This window comes from Meriones unguiculatus, chromosome 11, assembly GCF_030254825.1.
Source record: "Meriones unguiculatus strain TT.TT164.6M chromosome 11, Bangor_MerUng_6.1, whole genome shotgun sequence".
NCBI lineage: Eukaryota > Metazoa > Chordata > Mammalia > Rodentia > Muridae > Meriones > Meriones unguiculatus.
In genome coordinates, this window is record NC_083359.1 from 92,984,993 (window position 1) to 93,011,060 (window position 26,068).

Here is a 26,068-nt window from a genome sequence, read left to right on the forward strand (position 1 = left end):
TGCTGATAGCTGAACCCTCCTGGGCCTGTGGGAGGTAGATCCTTAAAAGTTTGAGCGTGGCTTGAATTGGGTCAAAGCCAAAGCCGGCGTCGGAAGTGTATCAACCTTCTAGAGCCTTCGCCCCCTTCCACTGTAGGGCGGGAAAAGGCTGAGGGTGTGGGGGGGTTCCTGCTTCTAAACTACCTTGCGACTGTCCGGGGAATCGAGAGGGGCGGGGCCGGGGGCGGGGCTAAAGCGCCGACCTCAGGCTCTTGGTTGCTGTGGTAACGCGTCAGCTCCAGAGGATCGGACGGAGGCGTCTGAGGCTGAAGCGCCGCCGGCAGAGATGGTGAGGCTCTGGGCAGCTGGAGTTCTTGAGTCCTGAAGTGGATTGGGGCTCTGAGGGGGGAAAGGAGGCTGGGAGTGAGGACAGTACGGCTGCTGGAAGATTAGTGGTGACTGGCAAGGTCGTCGGGTGGGGGGGTGTCCCATTGGGCTGAGTCCTGTTGGGTTGTGAGATGTGATATGAAGAAAAGCACCCGCAAGAAAGCCAGGTGGTGGGCCGCCGTGCTGTTAACCAGCAGGGTGATCATGTGGAAGGCACCTAATGTTCCAGAAGAGCCTCAGCTCTCACTGTGTGGGAATGATTCGGGCACGCCATAAACATTTATGAATGGATGGATGGATGGATGGATGGACGGACGGATGGATGAATGAATGAGGATCCCAGGTTTACAAAGTGCTGGGGAAAGATTGAAATAAGCCTGCCAGTCCTGAGATGCCTTGAGCTGAGGTGGCCTGTCATGGTCCTAGACAGAAGGCCAGCGAGGCCTGGTAGGAGCCATGAAAGCTCGGACCTGACTGTGTTGTTTCCGAGAGGTTAGGGGAGGCTGTGGACAGGTGTTGGAGCATGTGGCTAATGGAGCTTGCTTAGAATGTCTGGCAACCTGGGTGGCTAGGAGCCCAGTAGCTCGGAGCCCGGTAGCTGGCGTGAGGCTCCTTTGCTTTTCTGGGGTTTAGTGGATTTCAGAAGAAGCTGGTTAATTATGAAAGAAATGTCTTCAAGTTTCCAGCTTTTGAGGACTCCCCAAAGTCCAGCGATGGGGTCCCTTTTGGTTGTACAGTTGTGTGTGTGTGTTGTTATTAACACACTTTTTTCAGAGCATGGAGGAATGAGAAGAGGTGGTGGTAGAGAGGCCCATAGACAGGCCTCTCGGACTCCCCCAAAGGAAATGATTAATAGCATCCTCTGGAGGGAGGAGCAGGAACCTCAGTGCTCATGCTGGCATAATGTTCAGGCAATATGCCACAGATGGGCTGCCTGGTCCATTTAAAGCAAGGTGCACCACTCATTAAAAAGCAAGGGGCCCGATGTGTGGGAATCCCTCTTTTCTTGGTAGGCAAGTCTGTGGAATAGACAGTACACCCAGGTCAAGAATCTGAAGCCTGATTTCGTCAGCCTGTGATGACTCTGTATGTAAAAGAGGAAGTTGGTCTGAGTGGGAAAGATGTCTCAGAACTGACGGGCCTTTGCCTTTGTCTAGTTGACCGGTGTTGTATTGACATAAGGGAAACTCTGCACCGACCTCCTCCAGACCCTGCTAGCATTGTCTTGCTTGTCTTTAAGCCGAATACTTAATTGGGTTAGTTTTTAGAGGCTGCGCTCTCTTGCCTTCAGTTTACAGCCTCATAGTTTCACTTTGTTTTCAACTAGAAATAGTTTTTTTTTTTAAATTATGTTTCTTGGCTATAAAATAGTCATCTCTTCATTGCAGAAAATTATTCCACATAAGAAATATCTTAAGATGATAGTACTCACCTGAAATGCAGGGACAAGGGGGTGGAGATGGGAGAATCACAGATATGCGATGCTATGCCTGGCTTTGTTTGTTTGTTTGTTTGTTTTGAGACAGACAGGATTTGTCTGCGTAGCCTTGGCTGTCCTGGACTCACTATGTAGACCAGGCTGGCCTCCAGCTCACAGAGATCTGCCTGCCTCTGCCTCTTCGAGTGCTGGGATCACAGCGTGCTATGCCCGGCTCTTATGTGAGTGCCAGAGGTCTGTACTCATATCCTCACACTTGTGCGGCAAGCACTTTGCAATTAAACCAGCCCTCCCCCGCGCCAACCTTCCTATAGGAATATCTACGTATTTCTTAGAATCTATTTTCTTCGATAAAATTTTGATAGTTTTATACAGCTACATGATGAGGTTTAGTCATGTCATGTTTCACATTCCCCTCACATCCTCTTCCCTCTCCTATTGAAAAAAAAAGTCTTCGTAAAGACTTTGTATTTTATGGAGATCTCCCTGTCTCATCGATGTCCATTTGACTTAATCTTTCTGCCTCAGACTCTCTGTTAGAGTAACCTTGTTCGGACCAGATTCTCGGGCTCCTGGGATGAGAAGTGTGTGTGTGGGGGCAGCTGGGTCACCAAGAGAAGCACATTAATGCATGTTTGTCTGTCCCCAACCACTCTCCCATCTTTTGCATCTCTCCCTGCCTCCTCAGCTGCTGGTAGCTGGCGAAAGCTGCTTCTCCTCCCAAGGCTTTCTCCTTCCAAGCAGGACTAGGCAGCTTCTGTCTGGCCACTGTTCACCATTGCGGGGAATATTTATTTGGTCATGCAAGAAGTAAAACCAGCCCTTTACCTCCTTAGAGGACCACTTGGCTGCTGCGCCTGGTCCAGCGGGATCCAACTTTCCATTTTTGCTTGGTTCTTCATTTTTTTCCTAGTGTGTTTACACAGTGACCTCCCTAGTCCTTCTTATTACTCTTGGCAAAAGTGGTTATTCTAGCCCTGGGGTAAAGCTTGTGGCTTCAAAGTCAGCAGTTCTCCAATGAGGTTTTCTTAGATACCCGACGCTAGTGCTCATAACTTCCCCCCTGGCCTGCTTGGTGGCTACTTCTCTGTGGTCATTTGCTTTCCTTCCTCTGTAACAGCGTCTAGGTTCAGGCAGTGGATTATTTCCTGTGGTGACTTCCTCCAACCTGGGTACCAAGGACACAGGAAAGAGAAGACACAGTCTCTGCCTTGAGGGACCTAAACTCTGGTGTGCAGTTCCACACACGAAGAGTCTTTGAAAAGAAACAGGAAAACAGATGCAAAAACAATAATAATACTTTCCATCTGTACTCCAAAGCCCTTTCATATACATTATTATCCACAGCGCAGACCACATACGTGATCTGGAAAACGTGGACTGGTGGAGTGACTTGGAGTCAGACAGATACTTTTCCCCAGCGACATTCATTTCAATCTAGTCTAGAGTCCTCGGGAGGTTGTCTTGTTTAATTTCCTGCCTTGTTTTGTATCACGTGTAAGTTGGGTTTCTGCTGTGTGCTGGGCCCAGCACGTTTTCCTTAATCTCATAGGGAACTCAAACATCACACCTCAAGATCTTTCCACCTTTTCCCTTTACTCCTAGTGCTTGGTCTCAGTCCTGCCTACTGCTCCTTTCCTCTTATTCTATTTTCAGTAAGAAAGGCAGTGGTTGTTCTCAGTCCACCATATAACAGCCCTTCAGAGACTGCTGTTAGGCATCACTGGGGCTGCCTCATTCGCCTTTTTAGTAAACCCAGGCGTCTCTGCCCTGCTCTCTTGGGGCTGGCTGAAGAGGTCAAGGAGGCCCCTCTGGAAGCCTGGGCTGTCTGGGCCAGGCAGCGTGGGGAAGGCACGCAAGGCCGGTGCTCATTGTTTGGTAGTGAGCCAGCTGAAGAACAGTCGCCCAGCTCAGTGTAAGAACCTGATGCAGGTGCCGCAGGTCCCTGGCGGAGGTCTTGTTGGTACAGCAGGTCGCGGAGAGCCTGGAAAACACTGTTGAGTGCCCTGGAAAGCAAGGTCCACTTCTCTGTTTACTTCACCCCCCTCATGGCTGCTGACTCCCAGACTTGGAGGGACCCAGTGTGTCTAGACTATTTCCCCATGATATCTCAGCTCTCAGAGCTCTGTCGAGGCAGACACGGGCTCCTTCAGAGCCATGAATGGAATCAGCTTTAGATTAAGGCTACCGCTATCCAAAAGCCCTTGCAGATACTGCTTCCTGGATGTCGATACCTACTCTCAGGGCCAAGCTGGGACTGGAGGCTGTAATTAGGTGGGTTCTTGGTTGTAAGCAGCAGAACTGGAGCTCTTATTTAAGGAGGATGGAACACCCTGAGCGGATTTAGGAGAGCCCACTGATTTTGCACCAGCAGGGATACTAGGCTTGGAAAATAGGAACAGAGGGAGCCTCTTCAGCTGTAACCAAGGCCAGAATCCAGACTGAGAGCTGATCTGGCACATGCTCCTCAACACTGCCGCTTTGCATGCTGGTGGCGCCCTTATCAGTGTCGCCCCAGATGCCGACTGTGGCTGCTCCAGCCACTTATGTCAGGAAGGCCTTCCTTGTACTGTGTCTCGCATCACCGGTTCCCTAGTCCCTGTCAGGTCAGGGGCGTCTTACTGTCTCAGCTTAGATCCCCTGCTTGACTAGGAAGACAAATACCTGATGTTTTCAGGTTTTGTTGCTGGGAATGAGCCTTGTCTCCCACAATCATTGGAAGGGGGCATTTGCCAAACGTAGGAAGCTATTGGCACACTGAATGGTTTAGTGTGTATTACGCTCTGGTTAGCTCTGTCTGCTGGTAGCTGGTAATCATTGTTCACTTGCTAACTAAAGTTTGTCAGCCATCAGCTGCTGAGCTGTGGCCCAACGAGTTTCTACATCTTTTATTTCGTTTAGTCCCTAGCCTGCTCGTGAAACATGAAGGGGTTATGTAGTATGCCCTTACTGAAAGGGTCCTAGAGCTCAGCCTGAGTAGGCTGATGGTGAAGAGGACATCCTTGGAAAATCTGGCACAGTTGCCTCTCCAAGGCCATTCTTGTGCGGGCAATGAGCTGTAGTGTTACTCCAATCCTTTTGTCATCCTTTTCTCCATCCTTTCATCCAGACCTTGTGACTGACTTGGCTTTATCAGCTTTTGAGAGTACAGAAATGCTGTTTTTCAGAGTTAGAGTGGCTGGTCACCAGGTCTCCCCATGGGGAATGTTGTGCCCCTACATTTCACGGCCAACACAGACCCTTTCTGTAAGAGGTTTCCCTACACGCTTATCCTCCTAGCTCTCAGCACAGGCTAGAGAAATGTTTGCAGTCTGTGGTCTGGATGTCACTGGGTACTGATGACATGCCCTTTTGGTCTTTCCCTGCAGCCACTAAGCGCAGGTGGATCCCCAGGCTCTGCTTCCACTGCTTCCAACAGGTCACGGAATAGGACTCGCTATCGGACCAAGGCCATGAACTCTGAGGTAGACGAGAGCCTTTTTGGAGGTGTCAAGGTAATTGATCATCAGTAGATTCCTCCCATGGATAGCAGTGGCTTAGATCAGTGTGGCTTAGGATGCAGCTTGTAGTAGCCGCGTCACAGAGATGTCATACCAAAGAGCTCCGAGGCCCCAGCTGTAGAGCTCTGACATCTAGTGTGTTCTAGGTAAACAGGGGTACCTGGTTCCTCACCCCTGAAAATTCCCATTTCTTCACAGCATCAGAGTACAAAACACTACAAACAGCCTCCCTTCTTGGACTTGTTAGATACTCAACTAAAACAGTGGCTTAGCCTGGGGAGACAAGCAAGATCCAGCCAGACTAGGACAAAGACAGTTCCTTGAGTGCAGAAAAGGAGAGGTAGACTGCTGTTCGGCATAGTTTCGGTGCTCGTGCTGGTAGACGAGAAGGAGGCAAAAGAGTGAGACTTGGAGAGCTGAGCAGGGAGAGATGAAGGGAAAGAGCAGAGAGGAGAAAGAAGGGTTACCTCTGGAAGCATAGGTATGTTGGGGGATAGAGGGGTGATGTCTGTTCCTGTTCTTTATTGGTCTCAGTGTTAGTGGGAGAGGGATTTCTAGAGGGTCCCCTTGGAAGGTCTCCCACTCTGGTGTTTTCCCTTCTGGTGAAGGCTAGAATCAAGAGGATGCACCTCAGAATTACACATATTTTTTTTTTTTTTTTTTTTTTTTTTAAGGGGGAATGGTCCTCATGGAATTTTCTAGTCAAAAGGAGGGTGGGAGTGACCAAGTGCTCCAGGAATAGTCCTGCTTATTTATTAGTTCTGTCCCAGCCCAAGTTCTTTGGCCTCCTGGGTAGATGAGAGTCCAGGAAGTTGGCGATAGGGGGCAGAGGTGGCCTGCGGCATGACTGAGCTGGGCCCTTCCGGAAGCGGAGATGAACACCAGGTGGCAGTGGTGCTCAGGGCATGGTGCAAAGTGAACCAACTAAAGTGACCCCCCTGGATACCAAGCAGGTGCTGGTTCCTGCATTTATGGTACCTAAGTTTTCCTGTGTTCAGAAATCCCCTGAATTGAATTTTTTGCTAACTCACAGTCAGAAAAATCTGAAAAAAAAAAAACATGCACCTGATCTGTGTTCATTTTGCTGAATCCTAACTTGGTGACCTACTTAACCACATTTTGTTTTGCTAAGAGTCTATGCTGGCTCCAAATCAGCTGTCCTTTTGCCTCTGCTTCCCAACTGCTGAGAGCAAAGGAGTGTGGCACTATGCTTGGCCCAGTGATGTTAGATTTTTAAAGGCAGTTTCTGTTAGGTCACTTAGCTATGTCTAACTCCCTCAACATGGCTTTTTTTTTAAACCATTAATCATTAAAAAGGATTAAGCATTGTATACCCTAATATTATAGGGTAGATTTATCTGTAACATGTGTTGCTTCAAAGTCACAGTGTGGTCCAAGAATTTCACAAGACCAGAAATGTTCATGAAGAGATAACGTAGACACTAAAATTTTATGCTGTCAACATAGGGATAGACATACACCTGTCACGCTCTCCTCCTCCTCACTCCTTGGCACAGTCTTTAACATCCTTGGAAGGAAAACCTTCCTAAGAATGAAAGGTATTGTTCTCAAAAGATCTGGCCAATACAGAGCACACTTACACCATGTTTTGATAAAGAACACCAGGATGCTTTTCCAGTGTCCTAGCTGCTCTTGTGCTGCAGTCTATACCAGAGCCAGCTGCCCCTGTGGCTGGCTGGGATGGAAGCCTCTGGAAAGCTACTCTTGAGGTTCTGATGGGTCAGTGGGAAGTGGAGCAACCAGGTTCTAAGTATTTCTCTCTGATCTTATAGCCTCCACCCCAGGGCAAGAGCGACAGCCCCGCCGTGCTGCTCCGCAATAAACATGCCATGCCGAAAACTCTCACTGTTCTGGGTTTGGAGCACAAGCCAGAGACGATCCAGCTCATCACCAGAGATATGGTCAGAGAACTCATGTGAGTCCCTGGGGCACAGTCCAGGATTCCTGGCTCAGCCAGTGCTGCCTCTGTGCACGGTGATGGGGCCACCAGGATGATTATGTGCAGTCAGCCCAATTCCAACTGCTTGCCTCTCCACCCATCTGCTCTCTTCCTTTACTTTTGGGTTTTCGTTCTGTTTGCCTGTATAGCTTTTAAAACAGTTCTTTTCTGGTTAACATCTATGGAAATGGGTTTCATTGTGATATTTTACTATTTGTCCTTCCCGAAGTGTCTTCACTGTCTTCCCTCTCCCCTTCTGGCTGGTCCCTTCCTCCTCCAAATAGTCCCTTTCTGCTGTTATGACACAGGCATTCCAGTCTCTTCTATAGTTCCCTTTTCCTACTTTAGACCTCTTCCCTTTCCTCCTTCTTACAGTCCTCTTTCTATTTCCAAGCCACACAGATACATGTACACACATAGACACACATCTAAATTCTACATGTTAAGAAAAAATGTCCCTGTTTTGTTTCAGAGTTCTTTCTCCTCCATCTTGGTCCTCTTCTCTTCCCTTTGGTAATTACCATTACACTGCCCTTCACTCTAAAGCTTGCTTACTGCTCTAACTGGTAGAGGGGTGATGCTTCTAAATCCTCAGTAATGCATTTGGGGGAGGGACATGAGCCAGATGAGTCACTTCCTTTTGGCTACATCAAGAATCCAAAGCAGAGGGAAACCGACTAGGTTCCTAATTATCACTCTGGCTCCTTCCGAGACTCTGAGGCTATCAGAGGAAATTCACAGGGACTCTTCAGGTTCTTCTGGGGTTAGCTCAGTCTTAACTTCCTGACAGGATCAGTGTCACTGGGCTCCTCTTGCAGGGTGCAGGCTGAGCTCAGCTGAGTGCCAGGCGCCAGTGCTGTGTTTGGTGGTTTAGCACTCATGTTTAATGCTTCACGCTCTCTAATTCCTACTGCTCTGGCTCCACTGCTGAATGGGGAATGACGTAAGTTCCCAGAATTTGAAGTCCTTGGCTCATGGCTTGAGCTGAAGAGACACAGCTGGATCCTCGTGCAGGAGCTGGACTTGACTTTGGCCTTTGCTTAGCTGAACCCGGCTAGCCTAGGCATCTGACAGCCAGATGTTGGCAGCAGGTTGAGGGGTCCTATTTCTTGGAATAGCCTCTCTGCAGACATGCTGGTTGTGTTTCAGATCCAGTGTCTCAGATTCAGGCTGCTCTCTGTCACTTCACACCCTTGGTTGTTTCGGGCCACGCTGCTTGGTGCCGTATAAGACCTTGACTAATATGTGAATCTACTTCTAGGACAATCCTCCACGACTTTTATTAGATGCGATTTCTCTTTCCGTCTCAGATCATCTGCGTCTCATTGCTATGCATCTGTTAAATCGCCTCGCCCAGAAGCAGCTTTATTGTCACCTCTCAGCTGCTCCCTCCCCCATCCTTAATGTATGTTATTTGTTTCTAATCATTATAATTAGCTATAGGTTTGTTGAATGCGTTGGGTAGCTACAAGAAGAGTTCTAGAGACATGTCTCCAGCAGTTGTCGATAGAGTTTTTAATTAATATTTAGGGCTTAAAGCGTCTATCTAGGCTGGATGGACAGGGGATATTTAGATTTCCTACCAGCATCTGTTTCAACCTTGCCAAGTGTTCCCTTATACCCTTTATGCACCAGGAACAATCTTCTTATTCTTTTTCTTCTCTTTCTCCTTCTTCTTCAAGATTTACTTATTATGCATACAGTGTTCTGCCTGTACCCCAGAAGAGGGCACCAGATCTCATTATAGATGGTTGTAAGCCACAATGTGGTTGCTGGGAATTGAACTCAGGACCTCTGGAAGAGCAGCCAGTGCTCTTAACCTCTGAGCTATCTCTCCAACCCCCAGGAACAGTATGTTTTAAAAGTTCAATTCAACAGCTTTGAGTGTTATGTACAAAGCCCTGGCTCAGAGGCTAGGCCACTGATGTAGTAAAGATAGAGAGTCTGACCCTGAAGAATCTTGAAACGGGCCTTGGACCATTGGTCCTGATGTGGGCAGTAAACTGGAGTGAGAATGTGATGAGGCTTAGAGGAGACTGCTTGGGGAGCAATGTGGACATCTGTAGATACAAGGAAGGGTCACAGACACTTATATCGAGGATACACTATATGAGATGGACTGTAGGGAGAAAGCTGTAAAATGTCCCTTTTAATCTGCAGCATTACCTGTTCCTCACCTGAAACCCCTCATGCCAGGGGCCCACAAAGTTGCAGACTCATGTGCCTCAGATAATGTGGGGAGGAGAAGAGGGGAGGGAGCCTGGAACCTGCTCTCCTCCTAACACTGGCCATTCCTATGTCAGTGTTCCAACAGAGGACCCCTCTGGGGAATCCCTAATCATCAGCCCTGAGGAGTTTGAGCGGATCAAGTGGGCATCCAAAGTCCTGACCAAAGAAGAATTGGATGCCAGAGAGCAGGCTTTCAAGAAGGAGAAGGAAGCTGTCTTGGTAACTCACCTTTATAGCCTTGTTCTTGGTGGATGGGTGACTGAATAGGAAAGTGTACCAGAGGTGATAAACTTAGTGAAGGCATGCTAAAGTAAGCTGTGCATATGTATTTACAAAGAATCTTTGAACAGTGAAGGCTAGAAGGAGTGTCTCTGGAGTTCTGGAATTCAGGACACACCCTACTCTGCCCTCTCCTCTTATCTGAGAGACTAAAGGGGTCCGTGAGCCACTGGGAAAATGAGAGCAAAGCCAGGCTGTGAAACCTCTCTGCTCTGATGTAATGATGAGCTGAGGAGAAATCTTCCCAGGTTACCTGTGGCAGGCAAGCTCATAGGGGATGACCCCCACCAATCTAAGCTGGTCTCCCTTAGGAAGCAGTGACAACCCGAAAGAAGATCATGAAGCAGAAGGAAATGATTTGGAACAACAACAAGATGCTAAGTGATCTAGAGGAGGTGGCCAGGGAACGGGCCCAGAACCTTCTACAGAGAGCCAACAGTCTTCGCCTGGAGCAGGAGGAGGAGCTCAAGGACATGAGCAAGGTGGGTATGTTCCTTTTATCTGAAGACTCACTGCTGCTCCCCCTTTGCTCTTATTCACACACTGGACTGATGTGAGTGGGGCTTGTGAGGGGAGGAGGAAAAGTGACCTGCTGGCCGGATGACTAGAGCTGGTCACTTACCCTCTCTGAGCCTCATGTCCACGTGTAAAATAAATATGGCAACACTTTTTAGCAGAATTACTGACAGTACTAAATTAGCTAAGATATAGGCAAACCTTTGGGAACTGTGGTTGATAAGGATCTCACTCTTATTTCAATCCTGTTAGCTTCAGTCTGGCCCCAGATAGTGGTACAGACAAGAGGATTCTTTTTGAAGTGCCCAGAGTACTTCTTTTAGCTGGGAGCATAAAGATCAGGGGCTCATTTGAAATTCTCTTCTGTAATTCATTTGCATGTGTCTCTCTTGTTGATCCAATAAAAAATGTTGACTCCCCAACCCCTTCATTTCTGATTTCTGTGTCTCAGGTAAATCTTCTCTACTTGCACCTGCTTTTAATCTTCCAAAGCTCTTACTTTCTGGTTCTTAATGACAGCACCACAGATTTTCATTTCTTTTATGTCATATTGGGTTCTTCTAGATTAAAAAAAAAGGTAATGGTTGAATTTCTGCTAGAATGTCTTGGCTTCCCTAAGCAAAACATGGTGTTCATGGGTTCCTATGAAGGAACTGCAAAGCTCTAAAGTCTTATTGACATTTTGTGTGTGTTTATGTAAGTGAATATGATATCACAGCTTTCATATTTCCAAAGGCTGATCTATTACTTTCCAAACTCTACAATACCCTGAGTGATTCTCTCTCTCCTCAAATAAACCTTAGTGAACAGTAAGAACCCAGTGAAGGAGCTGGCGAGAAAACTCGGCTGTTAAGAGCACTGACTACTCTTCTCAAGAACACATGTTCAGTTCCCGGCACCCATGACAGCTCACACCTGTCTGTAACTCCAGTTCTAGGCCTTCTGACTCCCTCAAGCAGACATCAATGCAGGCAAACCACCAAGAACACTGAACAAAAATAAGTTATATAAAAAAAAAAAGAACCCAGTAAATGTTTGAGTTGTAGGACGAGTGAAAAAAATGTTGTTTCTTTGAACTCAGTGAGTGTTCACATCTCCAGTGCGTGCACTAGCCTGCTGCTCCCATTTTTTCCCCCTTAAATTTCCACACACTCATAACAGCTCCTTCCTTAACCTTATTACCAGGCCTAGTGGCACAATCTCCCCCTCCCCCACTCCCTAGATTATTCTGAATGCCAAGTGCCACGCAATCCGGGATGCCCAGATCCTGGAGAAGCAACAGATCCAAAAGGAATTGGATGAAGAGGAGAAGCGGTTGGATCAGATGATGGAAACAGAACGGCAGAACTCCATCCAAAGGCAGAAGGATCGGGACAATAAGAGGAAGGAGGAAAGAATACGGTAGGCAAAGATGGAGTGTCTGCATTTCCCTCCTTACGTCCTCTCTTTGTGTCTTCAGGTCCATGCAGCCTAGCAGAGAGGGAAGAGCAAGTCGCGAAGTGCCAATGTCTCCCACCCCTTATAGAATGCTACAGGGCACCATACAACCTGCAAAGCTTACTCACAAGAATGTAATAGGTACTTCTCCGCATAGCCCAGCGCTTTCTCAGTACTTCCTGTCGTCATCCACTCTATGTGTCTCCCCCAACATCTACAAAATCTTTATAAACAGATCCAATGAAGGACCACTCTGCCTCATTAGACAGCTCTAGTGATTTGATCCAGTCTTTACATTGGCTGAGCTCAAACCCACTCTCCAGGTGGGTTTGACTCTTCCTGCCCCTGTTTATTTCAGTCCGTCACACGAAGCATTCAACTACACCATCTGAATATGACCTTAATATTTCTTCTTGATTCATATCGTTGCCTTGTCTATTCCCGTTCTTCCTGCCTTTACTCATGCCATAGGCTTTAGATGCCTCCAAGTTTACTGACATACCTGTAGCACCCTGGGGTCGCTGGCAGGCAGCACTGGTAGTCGAGTCAGTATCCCTATATTTACTGTTGAAAAGAGACCTTTGCTGAGTAGAGCTCAGGGTTCAGCCCTGTCTGCCGGCAGCCGAGAGCCTCCAGGGAGAGCATGTACGCAAAAAGACAGCGGGCAGAGAAGGGGTGAGAGTCAAGTTGGAAGACAATAGCAGAGAAGCACTAAAGGAATTAGAGATCCCGGTTTTAGAAAATCTACAAAGCTCTGTGAAACCCAGAGAGGGAAGAGGTTGGATTCCAGATGCATGTTAAGTATACTAGAGCAGAGAAGGTGGGTTAAGATATTGGGTAATTCCTGGGAAGACAGATAAAGAAGAGAAATCTCAGGCAGGAACACTCTGGAACTAACAGAAAATGAGTGCCTATGCCCCAGGACACTCCATGGAGGGACTATAGTCTGGACTCAGGAGGTGTAAGGAAGCCAAAGGGACACTTGTGAAATGATGTCCAGGAAGTCTCCCGTTTTGGGCATGATTTCGATGGAAGTCAGAGTAGAGACTTGGACTCATGATCTCAGAGCTACTCTAACCCTGTTTTCTCCCAGGGGAAAACGGCACATTTTGGAGCAGATAAAAAAGAATGAGGAGGAGCGCTCGCTGCTTTCAGAGCATCGTGAACAGGAGAAGGAACAGATGCTGGCGTACCTGGAACAGCTCCACGAGGAGGATATGCAGGTAACAGGCCATCAGGCCATGCTGGCTTTTACCAGCACCAGTGGCAAAGTTTCCCAAGACTGCAGAGCTCAGGGTATGGAGTGCTTTTTTTTTCCTCTCTCTCTCCTCACAGGGCACATGTTCATTTCACAACATCATCACCATCAACTTCTTAATTGCTGTCTGAAACATTTGTTTGGCCATGCATCATGCTGGGGATGAGCTGTGATTTGGATAGATATTGTCCTTGCCTCCCAGGGACTTATGGTCCAAGACTGGCATATCGATGTGAGCAGACACATAAAGGAAATATATGGCCGCATGCTTTGCACAAGCAAACACAGGGCTGTTTTACAGTCTTTTCCTCAGTTACTGAGGAAAATTACACACTCCATAGATGAACAGTAGTGCTTTGTTTCCTGCTCCCTGCTGTTGTCTCTTTCAAAGTACACAATATCCCATTGTCATTAATTGTGTTGGGAAGCCAAACCTTTTATCCCTATTAGCTTAGATAAAATTAGTCGGAGCATTTAACAAAAACCAAAAACCAAAACCAAAACAGAAACCTGATGACACATCTATGCGAACTTATAAAGTTTAAGATGGTCTTTTAATTTGCCTTATCATGTATGTTGCAACACACAGACGTGGAAAACAAGGACATACGCATATAGGGCTGCGGGTGTGCATGCTTTTGCATGCGGATGGGCATGTGTGTGTGCACACACGCCTGTGGAAAGCCCAAGCTGAGGTCAGAAATCATCTTCCATCTCTCTTATTCACGGAGACAGGTCTCTCAGTCAAGCCTAGTCTTGAAGGAGCTCCTTTCTCTGTCTTCTCAGGTTTAAATGTAAGTGGACCACTGCGTCCACTCAGCATTTGCCGGCTTTCCAAGGATCTGAACTCCAGTCTTCACAGCCCTCACACTTGTGTAGCAAACACTTCAGCCATTGAGCCATCTCTCTAGCCCTATAGCAGACATTTGAGCACACACATGCTAACATTTTCTTAGTTCTTTGGCAATGTTGTACAATGTGTTTTGATCATATTTACCCCTTTGCCAATTTTTTATTTTATTTTGAAAACTTCACACATAAACAAAAGTTGAAAGAATCGTAACCATACCCTTAAGCACTTCACTTCGGTTTAATGATTTACCTTAATACTTGGTTAAACTACTTTTGGCTATAGACATCTTGACACTTTGCTGCTAAGTGCTTCATCCCCTCCCCCATCTCCATTTCTGAAGAGGGAAGCCTGCTTATATAGCTTCCATCAAAAGCTCCTTTTAAGGTCCCACAATATCACCTACTATTAACTTATACTCAGTTTTCTTTAATTGGTACCATTGTTGAAGGTTAAAGTTTAATACTGATTTATCTTTTAGTTAAACAGTGGTTATTCCTAAACTAGCTATATACTCAAATCACCACACAGAGACTAGAATTTATTTAACTTTGAGCACAATGCTGGGCAATGATTACTCCATTCTAAACCTCCAAGCCTGCATAGTTTCCTACCATTCCGATTTTACCCATTTTACTTGCTTTTAGTCATATCTTAGGTCCAGTTTATCTCTCCTCATGGTTCCAAGTCCCCTTCTGCTGACCTCTGCTCCCAATTGCTTCCTTCTCCTCCCCTCCAGACCAGGATGTCCAACCCTATTCTCTCCATTGCTCAGCACTGGCTGGATGTTCTATTGAAAATACAGAGAACAAATGGTGGCATGTTTACACAAACTTGAGACAGGTGATGCTTAGAATAAATGTAACAATGCAATGTCCAGATTGAAACCATATAGTGGGGTAGAGAAATCAGCATTTGAATGAACAAGGGTAAATTGTATACATTCCAAAAGAACATTATACCAACATGGTTTAGACATGTATTTTCAGCTGCTTTTCTTTTTTCCAAACAAGTTTCTAATCAAGGCTCGCAGGCTGCATTTGGTTAAGTCTCTTAGTCTGTTTTGATCTAAAGCATTCCTTCATTTGTTGATTCATTTGTTTCTTAAATATATTTTTATTTTTAATTGACATATAGCACTTTGTGGTCTACAGTGTGACAGTTCTATGTGTAATGGTCAGATGGGGGTGACTCACATATCCATCACCTTAAATGGTGGACATTTCTTTGTTTTGGGGACACTCAGAATCTTTTCTGCTAGTATTCTGAAATGTACAATTGATTATTATTGGGTGTAATTATCCCACTGTGCTATAGAACAAAAGAAATTGTTCCTCTTATCCAATGGCATTCCTGTACCTGATTCTTTTTTTATTGTGCCATTGAACTTATGGAATTGATGGTCTTCTGTTTTTTGTTTTTCCCCTCCCCACGTGTGTGGATGATTGAGTTGTCATCAGCCAGTATGTTGGGTGTTAGTGAGTGACTGGGGACCATTAAGGGTCCCATAAGTGATGATCAGGTTTTCAGAGCTCCTAGGTGTGAGGACTGGTGTGACGAGTAGGTTGAAGATCCCTGATTGGGGGATGGGGCTTATAGCCTTGTGAACTGCTTGCAAAGGAGACCAAGAAGGTAGACACACCTAGCTAGGACACTGGGTCAGGGGAGAAGTGTACGAAACAGAGGTGTGGGGAAAATATACAGGGAACGAGGTGGGACACAAAGCTAGGCGATTCAGCCAGGTTGGGGAGCTGGGAATTGGTGGGCTCCCTGGGAAGTTCCAGCCGTCAGTGAGTCAGCACCATTACACTGCCGTGTGTCACCGTCCTCTGGATGTCCTTCCACAAGACACTCCCGAGTCTCCAGGAAGTAGTATTAGGCAAGTTTAGGGTAGAACCCTGCATCTCAGCAACCATAGATCTGCTTGTCAGTATCTCAGGGAGCTGCACGGCTCTTCCCACTTTGCTAGCAAAATGGAGAAGAATCAAGAGTTTTTCTAGGTTTCTTTGAAGGGCTTCAATGACAAGAAACAGGGAAAGTCCTTTTGGTTTCTTGGAAGTCAAATGAGCCAATAAAGAAAATAAAGAGCAAATACACAGGCAAGGAAGCAAATAAATACACGATTATATAAATGTCCTAGATCAGAGGCGACAGCTAATTTAGCTACGAGGGTCAGTGTGAATATTGCCTGGGCTACCAATGGTAGTCCTGAAAGTGGTGAGAAAAAAATGGAAAGGAAGAAGTGGAGAAGAGGGGGAGGGCGTGTGAGAGCTGGAGGGGCAGAAGGGAAAAGTGGTATGAAGAAAAAAGCAAGGAGAGAGTATAAGAGGAGAGAGAGAGAGAGAGAGAGAGAGAGAGAGAGAGAGAGAGAGAGAGAGACTTGCGGAGCTGCTGTGGGGATCTGGCGAGGAAGCTTCTGGGAGGAGGGAAGCCGTAAATTGGGCAGCAGCCCTAGGGAAGGACCAGGGCAGCAAGGCCTTAGGCTGAGTGACTCAAGGCTGAAGCTGGCCTGCGGAGAAGCTACGAGGCTTTGGGGAGATTCGGCTTTTGAAGAAGTGGAGCCAATGGAGCAGGAAGCAGTAAGAGAACCTGAGTGAATGGGTGGGAAGAAATCTGAAGCAGAGCCTGATATCTGTTGGAGGTGATGGGCAGCCAGCTGCACAGGATTCCAGTGTCTCTGTGTGTGACTCAAGAGTAAGCTGGGTGTGGTGTCACACACACCTCTGATCCCACCACTCGGAGGCAGGAAGCAGGAGGCAGGAGGAGGAAGGCAGAGGTTAGCTAGGACTGTGATAGTGGGACCCCATATATATATTTTTTAATGTACCTTGGCTTAAAAGTACTTGAGTTTGGAAGCTTGGGATGGGAAAAAAAAGGCTCTGTCTTTAGAAAAGATCTTGGCACTCAAATTGGTACTCTGCTTTTCATGGCTCTGTGTCTAACTAAGCCTTTTCCCTCATTATGTACTACTCCGTTTGGTCTTTCTTTAGCACTAGCTTATTGGGTATTTGCTGTCTTCCTGTCTTTGGACTACATGCTGTTGGGGGAGGGAGGGGATGACACAAGGTCCCTGTTTCTAGCAGGGACAAAGTGAAAGGGAGCTGTATGATGACTTCCCAAAAATGTGGCACCAGCCTCAAGTGTAGAAAATTCAGAAACCGAGAGAAAGCTGAAGTAGTTCAGTAAGATTTCCAGAGAGGGTAGAAACGTTAAATAGGCAGACGGAGTTTACCAGCAGCCTAGGGCAACCCACTTAATTGAAGGACCTCAGTTTTCCATTTGTTCAAGGCTCCACCTTTCAGGACTTGGGAAGCAGTCTCTGCTAAATGCCCAGTGAGTCGAAACTACTCAATTTGAGCAATTTATTTTATTTTATTTTCATCACTGCTGAATGAGATCTCAAATTTGAGTTTAAATAGAAGGAAATTGGAAGCCAGAGAGTGGTAGCTCATGACACAGGGGTAGACTTCAGCATGGCAAGATGGAGACAATTTTAAGAGCCTCCACTTCCAGAAAGTGTAGAGAGTTAACAGTGTCAGGGGCCATCACCAAGTAGAGCTGAATGAAGACTGCAAAGAGGCTGTTTGATAGTAAAGTTGCTTATTGTCCATTCTTGAAAAAGAGCTTCAGTGTGGGCAGGTGACGGCAGCTGGACTACCTCCTGCCTCTGTCTCTCTCTGTACCAACATGCAGGTAGCTTTTTGTCTTGTGTTCTGCTACTCTGAGGACCCCTTCCTTTTGCTGGCAGGATCTGGAACGAAGGCATCAGGAAAGGTTGAAGATCCAAGCTGAAATTAAGCGTATCAATGATGAAAACCAGAGACAGAAAGAACAACGGATGGAACGGGAGAAACTGGCAGACCAGATGGTGATGGAATTTACCAAGAAGAAGATGGTAGGGACTTGGTGTCTGATGTTGGGATCTGTGTTCAGGACTGACATGTCTGTAATAGGCCTGAGCAATAATGGGGCTCTAGTGGAAGACAGCCATGTCTTCATTTAAAAATGAATAGGCTTGGCTTATTTTTTTCTCTCCATGGCCTGATAAATTGTTCAATAAGAGTATGACTTTTGAGATACTCCCAAATAAGTGTATCATTGTCTTCATTAAAACCTTCATTTAAAACTTGAGATGAGAGCCAGGCATGGTGATGCACATCTTTAATCCCAGCGCTCAGGTGGCAGAGACAAGTGGATCTCTGAGTTTACTGCCAGCCTGGTCTACACAGAGAGACAACGACAACAAAAAAGTTGGGATCAGGGTCACATGCCATAAAAGAAAATTAAAATGATGTGAAAGTGAAGTTTTTGTGAATTCTTCAAGGGTTGAGTACCCTAGAAACGAAGGGTTAGCTTTCACATACATTTGTGTGTGTGTGTGTGAAAATTCTTATATTAGACATCCTGTATTGGATATTAAAAATAGGCCCCCCCTACTGTAGAATGAATGTATAAGAACATATATATGCAGAAAGCAATATCTGCTAACAGGTTTGGATGGCTAAAGCACCCAAATGTGTGGACTCATTTTAGGACAAAATTGAATGATGGAATGATTAGGGTCTGTATTTCTCATTAGAATAATGAGAAATAAGGGACAGTCTTCATGGGATGTCCACTGTGTGTCACCCACCACGTGCTTGTGGCCATGTGACCACCCTGGAAGCAGTGGTTGAGAAGCCTTGGGAGATACTCATTCCTATTCTTGCACAGAGCTGGCAAAAGGAAAAAAATTTGATGGTTCACTCTCGAGGTATCTGCTAAGCACTGTGTGACTGCCCAAACCGTGGCTGGCAATTTCCCCGGGGGGCTAATGAGATACCGTCCACCTGCTGCATTTTACAAGGCAGGCAGGGAACCACAGCTGTTACTTGACTCCTTGGCCTTGCAACATGAAATTATCTTCAGGGTGATGGAAGGTACACGAAAGCCTGGGCTCAGGATTCCAGGTGTTCACATCTGTTTTGGCATCCACAGTTTCTGTCTGGTGAGATGCTGCCTGAGCTCTCCAGGATAATGCCCAAGAAAGCCTTTTGTAAACCACCATCGACAGATGCTAGTTGTCCTTAGGTTTGTGAATTGCTAAGGTCTCACTCCCCTCTGAGATGGAACGAGGAAGTGGTAGGGGCAGGGCTGGAAAGGATGTTCAATGTAGAGACTGTTTCTCTGTGCAGAGCTGCAACAGTGTGGCTTACCATGAGGCCTTTTCTTTCTTGCAGGCTCGAGAGGCAGAGTTTGAAGCTGAACAGGAGAGAATCCGCAGGGAGAAAGAGAAGGAGATTGCCCGCCTGAGGGCCTTGCAGGAGAAGGCGCAGGATTATCGAGCTGAGCAGGTATCCACTTCCTCTTCCTCTCCTCTCCACTTTCCTTTCTCTCTCCCAGCCCCATAGCCATCCCCTCACAGCCTGTAAAGTGGCCTCCAGGGTAGAGGACAGAAGAGAGGATGCCTGCTGTCTAGCCTTCAAAATCTGACTGCAGACAAACATCATTTAATGATGGGATACATTCTGGAAAATGCATCTGAGGAGGAAGGGTGGGCCTGTTCCCCTTGGCCATGGCAGCAGGGAGAGAGCAGAAGTATGCACTTAGGTTCTAGAGAAAGTTTTTTTTTTCTGCTACATAAAGATTTTCCAACCTTAACGGACTAATGAAACATGTCGCCAGAGGAAGATGAAGCACCTCTATCATTAGCAGTTTTTAAAATTAGAAACAATTCTAGGAGTGCCTGGAGGTGCTTGAGGAACCATGAAAGAATAAGGGTGGGAGGGGCAGGACAAGGTGCCCCCCCCCTGGAATCTTCTGACCCTAAAGATTCCATTTCTTCTCTTGGCAGACTGAACTCTGTAAGTCTGTTACTCTGTGTCTCATGTTCTTTTGTATCCTCATTGGTCCCCTGTCCCCTGCCCCTTCTGCCTGCTTTCTTAGGATGCCTTGCGGGCCAAGCGCAACCAGGAGGTTGCAGATCGAGAGTGGCGCCTAAAGGAAAAGGAAAAGGCGCAGAAGAAGATGGAGATAGAGGAAAAGCTGCGCAAAAGCCGGCTGGAGCAGGTGGCCTTCAAGGAACACACGCTGGCCGTGCAGGTGCAGCGGGACCGGGATGAGTTCGAGAGGATCCTTCGGTAGGAGGGGCCGAGAACCCTGGCTTCCTTTCCCTGGGTTGGTAAAGTTGTGGAAGGAAATGGGAGTGTCCTCAGGGGAGGCTGTGTGTTGGATGAAGAGGAGATTTCTGCAGTGTTAACAGGCAGGTGTACATCCATCTTGACCATGTTGCTACCATCATTCCGACCTAGATGGATGGCTTTGAAATCAAAGCCATCCGAGCCAGAAATTTTCTGATTAGAGAATTGGAAAATAGCATCTGGAAGTGTTTAAGAAACGGAGGGTTATTTATCCTGTATCATTAATGGTGTAAATAAAGACATACATCTGGTCTGTTCTGCCTCCCCTAGATCCCACATCTTTCTGCAAACTAGGAGAAGCCCAGAGGAGACAGAGGGTTACTCCAGACACTAAGGGTTGCGTCACAGGAGCAAGACTCAGAGAGTCTTTGCTATTGGTTTGACTCATAGCTGTTGAGCAACGTGTTGAAGACTCTGTCTGGGTATCGGCAAGCTCGTTAGAAATGAATGAACACTGTTCTTGCCTGCTCCATAGGAAGGCTTTATTTGGGTGGGTGTCTTCTACATTCATCTCTCTGCTGCTTGACAGCTCTTACCTTTTTACTTTGTGTTGTTTTGGATTAATGACGATTCCAGCATGTACACAGAAGCCAAGGACTCACACTGCTCACTCTTCCAATCCTCCTTTGGAGCAGCAGGTTTCCTTCTCTGTTCTATTTTCTCCCAGTTAGATCTGCCACCACCAGACCTGATCTGACTGGGAACAACTCCCTTTTTGCTTTGTTCCAATCTCTGGAAAATAAGATTAAAAAAAAAAAAAGGAACAGACCAAATAAAATTTGCATTTGGAAAATGTGAAATTACAGAAGATAATCTCAAAAGAAGCAAGACTGATCAGCACCCATTCATCTTGGTGTCTGGGCTCTGGGTCCTTCCTCAGTCAGGAGCAAGCCAGGCCAGGCTTCCTGTACCCCTAGCAGAGGCAGAGCAGACCTGTAGTGTGTCTCCCGCCACATCCGTGGATTTTCAGAGGCTCTTGCCCCTGCTTGTCCTCATTGGCTTATGATGGCTTTTGGCTCTTCGTTCTTTCCTGCCCCTGGGTTGTGCTGTGGTCACTGGACACCTGGTAATGGAGAGAGCCTCTTAAATCCCCCACAGAGCCTGCCCTTGGGCTCCAGATTGCCTTCCAGATGTCTCCCCCTCCTCCCTGCCTCTGTGCCCTTGGACAGCTGTGTGCCTTTGGCAGGCACTAATAAATATTAATGGGACGAATTCCAAGTCCTACTTTTGCTGCTGGCCCACTTGACTCTGCTCCGCTCTGTTTGCCTGGAGCATACACAGTAGCAGGCTATTCAAGCTCGGCCAGCTCTTTGGAGAAGTCCAACATCACCTGCTGTCCTAGCTTAGAATCTAGACCTAGTGTCTCCAGACCATGTGACTTCCATGACAGCCGTCTTCACTCAGAGAGTCTCTGCCACAGCCAGGAGTCCACCTTTTCTTCCTTCAGAAGCATAACCTCCAGTATGGCCTACATATGTTTTTCCCGCTTCTGGGCAGAAGGAGATCTTGAACTTTGAGACTGTTGACTGAGCAGAAAATATTTAGAAAAATATGGACATTCAGGTGGCACCCCAACTGGTTGTGATTTTTAAGCAGTCTGGGGCAAGTAGCTTTTGAAATCTCTCAGGTGATTCTGCCATGCGGTCAGGACCCATGACTGTTGCCTTCAGCTCGTGGCATGACCAGTGTATTAGTTATTTTTCTTATTGCAATGACAAAATAGTCGGTGAAAGCAGTCTGGGTAATTATGGTTTGAGGGGATACAGTACAGCATGGTAGGAAGCTGTGGCTGCGAGGTGATGGCTCCCACAGCATTCAGAGTCAAGAAGCAGACAGAGAGAAACGTTGGTACTCAGCTCCCTTTCTCTGTTAAAAAGTTTTAGTTTATGGGCAGAGTGCAGGGAATTTTATGAAAGGGGTGGGGGGATAGAAAGACCTGGAGGGGACTGGAGCTCCACAAGGAAAACAACAGAACCAAAAAATCTGGGCCCAGGGGTCTTTCCTGAGACTGATACTCCAACCAAGGACCATGCATGGAGATAACCAAGAACCCGTGCACAGATGTAGCTCATGGCAGCTCAGTCTCCAAGTGGGTACCTTAGTAATGGGAACAGGGACTGTCTCTGACATGAACTCAGTGGCTGGCTCTTTGATCACCTCCCCCTAAAGGGGGTCAGCCTTACCAGGACACAGAGGAAGACTATGAAAGACAGTCCTGATGAGACCTGATAGGCTAGGGTCAGATGGAAGGGGAGGAGGGCCTCCCCTATCAGTGGACTGGGGAAGAGGCATGGGAGATGAGGGAGGAAGGGATTGGGAGGGGACGAGGGTGGGGACTACAGCTGGGATACAAAGTGAATAAATTGTAATAAATAAATTATATTCTAGGACCCCAACCCACAGGACCCCAAATTCAGGGCGCATCTTTCCTCCCCATTTAAACCTCCCTAGAAACCCCCTCACAGACATATCCAGAGGGGTTTATTCTAGCTGAGTGTCGGATCTAGTCCAGTTGACAATGATTCACCAAGTTCCTCCTCATTTGCATTTTCAACTGCCCACCAACCCAGCAGCTCTTTAGAGACATCCAGCTCTCCTTCCCCATAATCCCTCCTTCACTTACATGGTGAGTGTGAACCAATAGGGAACTAATCTACACACAGGGGAGTGCCAAGCAGGGAGGGCACGCGTGCCACACATCTGTGTGGGCTGTAGGCATTTGGTGTCTAGCTGCAAAAGTGCATGGAGGCGAGCACTTGCCTTCCCATATTCTGGGGAAGGCCCTGTAGAGGTGTGGGGTTTGGGGAGACGTTTGCATGGCTAGAGGACCTGCTAGGACTTGAGAGGGTTGGCCATGTGCGATGGGTTTTGTAAGACAAAATGAATAAGTGAAGTGGTCTCTGGCAATGAGGGCTTGGGAAGGGGCGGGATCCTTGATTTGGTGTGAGAGAGCCTGTGGGAGGGAGGAAAGCAGATGAGAAATCTCTGTTTAACCTAGTTTTACAATTTTGGTTTTGATTGTATTAAGAAGAAATCTGATATTAGGTTAGATGGTCTCTGACCAATTTTTTTTTGGGACGCAATTATATTTCATTTGAGCTTCTCTGGACGACATTAGAGATTGTCTCTTCCTCTAATAGTTTTGGTTGTGAGCCTAGCCTTTAATGGCTGAGCCATCTCTCCAGCCCATGATTTTTCTCTTCCTATATTAGGGTCTAGGAAGTATTCTTATAGAAGTCATTCATAAGCCAGATGTGGTGGCACACACCTGTAATCCCAGCCCTTGGGGAGACAGAGGCAGGCAGATAGCTGTGAGTTCAAGGCCATCTTGGACTACAAAGTGAATACAGAACAGCCAAGGCTACACAGAGAAACTCTATCTTGAAAACAAAACAACACCAACAACAAAAACCCCAACCAAACCAACCAACCAACCAACCAACCAACCAAACAAACAAACAAAAAAGAAGGCATCCATAGAAGAAATGTGAGGACATTGATCACTAAGAGAACAGAGAGATATCAGACTGGGTTCTTGCCAAAGTAGCGCTAACCTGATGGATGTTGTTTCCTTACTCTGGTTTTGTTGATGCTATTATCATTAAGGAGGAAAGAAAGGATACAGCTTAGAATAGGCTGGAGAGCACCATTAGAAGGAAGAGAAGGGATAGTTCTCAATGGATGAGAGCTCAGCGGGCCCCTGCTGGCAGGTCCCAGCTATGTAATTTACCGACTACTGTAATTTAGGTTGGACTGTGGAGATTTCTGTTTACAATATATTAAGGGCCGGAGAGATTTCTGTGGGTCAGAGCATTGCTGTTCTTCGAGAGGATCTAGGTTCAATTCCCATCACCCACATGGCAGCTCACAGTTGTCTGTAACTCCAGTCTCAGGGGATCTTATGCCCTTCTTTGGTTTCTGAGGGCATCAGGCATAGATGCCATGCACAAACCCAGACAAAACAGTCATACACATAAAATAAAATGGAAACCACTTTAGAAATTATTAAGAATTTCAATACTGCGCCGTATGACAACGTTTGTGGCAGGGGAGAGGAAAATAGGTGGTGCCCACTTTTACTGTGGTCCCTGAGGCTTGGAGGTCAGAAGCATAACCCAGGAGCTCAGCCAGCTGTATTCCTTTTGTCCCGTCCTCAGGACTCAGAGAGTGCAGATTGAGAAGGATAAGCTGGAGCAGGAGAAAAAGGCCAAAGGGTGCCTACAGCACGCCAACGAGCTCCGCCGGCAGGTGCGTGAGAACCAGCAGAAGCAGGTGCAGAACCGGATCGCCACCTTCGAAGAGGGCCGGCGCCTCAAGGAGGAAGCCGAGAAGCGCCGAGAACGCATCGAGGAGATCAAGAAACAAAAGCTGGAAGAGCTGAGGTGCGCTTTCTCTCTGTGCTATTCTCCTCTTCCCCAAAGAGGTGGCGCAGCAGGCTGGGAAAGCTGTGACTGGGTGGGGAGGGGCAGTTGACAGTAGGTGCTTAGTGGGAGGGCTACCAGCCCGAGGCTTGCGGGGTGGGGGGGGGAGGGGCTCTAACAGAACCTGACCAGAATGTGTTTGGTGGGGAGATGGCACGCTTTCTCCCGTCACACGCCCTGTGTGTGTGACGCCCTGTGATTCTCCCTGCAGAGCCACAGGCCTCCCTGAGAAATACTGCATGGAAGCGGAGCGCAAAGCCAACATCCTGACGGCCACTTCTGTGAAGTGACGGGAAGCCTCTATGGTCTCAGATTCTCCTTTGTCCCCGGGGTGCCCACAGTTGCTGCTAGACATTTCATAGTTACAGATTAAAGCTATTCTATTCTTTAAGGAACAGCTCAGCTTTACTGCTGTGGGGCAGGGGATACCGATGGGCCCTGAAGGTGGGTCAAAATAAACTACAGTGGACCAGGTTGGGCTGGCTGACGCTCAGGGGCTTGGAAGCAGATGGGGTTCAGGTGGGGTTTTCTGTCCTAAACCGTGAGACGCATTTTCTTGGGCAGCTTCCCTGGCCTCTTTGTAATCACAGGGTAATTCCGTTTTCACTACCTTGCCTCTCAGCTGGGGGAAGCGAGCCAGTTAAGAGCTTCTGTTGAAGGCTGGTGAAAGGCTTCATGGGGCAGAGCTGGGGGGGCGGGGCATGTGTAGCTGAGGCTGGCTCATCCTAGCTCCTAACTGTGACTCAGAGCACATCTATGGGGGCGGAGTGTGAGCCTGGGGCTTGTTGCTCTGGGCTCAGGCCCCTCCTGCTTAGATCCTTTCAACTCCGGCAGTTCTGCAGCACAGACACTCAGCCCATTCCCATCGAGGCACACCCAGGACCCAGTTCCTCATCCAATTACGGCGGACCCTGCTATCCTCCGTTCTCCTTACTCCATGAGTGGGCCTCCTCAAAGCCAGTTCTGTTTTTTAACTTTTCCTGCTTTGCCCCAATCTGTTCCTGTTCACTCAGTTGCTCTTCAGGCATTTACTGAATGCTTGTGAGGCATCTGGGCACTCAGTGTCTGCAGTAGACTTGGCCCCCTTTCCTGGAAGCTTCTCATGTGTGCTCCTGATTCTCCCCTCAGCCTCCCTACCCTGTTAGGTCCTCGGGTATCAAGCCCTCCATTTTGAACTGCAATGCTACCTCTCAGTGATGGAGACAATTCTGTCCTGGAAGAAAGGCCTTCCATCTAAAACCATCACTGTGGTGCCCATCTCCTCCACCCGCGGGGGCTTGCTCTATCTCTCATATTTAGAGTCTAGTCCTGCCTCCCTTCGTGTATTCTGCACCAAGGAGGAGAGGACAGCTGCCGGGTGCGTCCTGGCTGTTTACAACGCCAGGTTACAAGGGCCTGGGGCAAGAGTCCTCTTTTCATAAGGCCGAAAGAGAGTCACAAGCTGCTTCCTATGTTTCCTCTTCCTTGGACCCAGTGACTTCTTCCCCAGTCCCCCGTTTCCACCTTCCTCAACAGGAAGACTATTGCTTTCATACAACTAAGTGGGAAGTTCCATTGGCTCTAACTCAATGCCGTCCTACCCAGAGAAGTACATCATTCCTCCCTAAAGGTCTTTAAAGATATGCTCGGCCCAGA

The 26,068-nt window shown here is 47.3% G+C and overlaps 1 protein-coding gene across 1 annotated transcript; it reads left to right on the top strand.

Moving 5' to 3' along the window:
* The first annotated feature begins 209 nt into the window (after positions 1–209).
* Positions 210–24,824, top strand: Cfap45 (cilia and flagella associated protein 45). Its single transcript, XM_021650577.2, has 12 exons — positions 210–328; positions 5,173–5,298; positions 7,098–7,240; positions 9,568–9,712; positions 10,084–10,254; positions 11,511–11,689; positions 12,819–12,948; positions 17,582–17,728; positions 19,053–19,166; positions 19,759–19,952; positions 24,170–24,394; positions 24,645–24,824. Exons 1-12 carry the CDS (start codon positions 326–328, stop codon positions 24,721–24,723), a joined length of 1,656 nt encoding a protein of 551 aa, XP_021506252.1. The 5' UTR covers positions 210–325; the 3' UTR covers positions 24,724–24,824.
* The last annotated feature ends 1,244 nt before the right edge of the window (positions 24,825–26,068 follow it).

What these genes read in the sequence shown, in the direction of transcription:
- Cfap45 (XM_021650577.2), top strand. An exon ending in GATATGGTCAGAGAACTCAT is followed by an intron (nt 7,241 to 9,567) that starts GTGAGTCCCTGG and finishes TTCCTATGTCAG; the next exon opens with TGTTCCAACAGAGGACCCCT. An exon ending in GAGTTCGAGAGGATCCTTCG is followed by an intron (nt 19,953 to 24,169) that starts GTAGGAGGGGCC and finishes TCCCGTCCTCAG; the next exon opens with GACTCAGAGAGTGCAGATTG.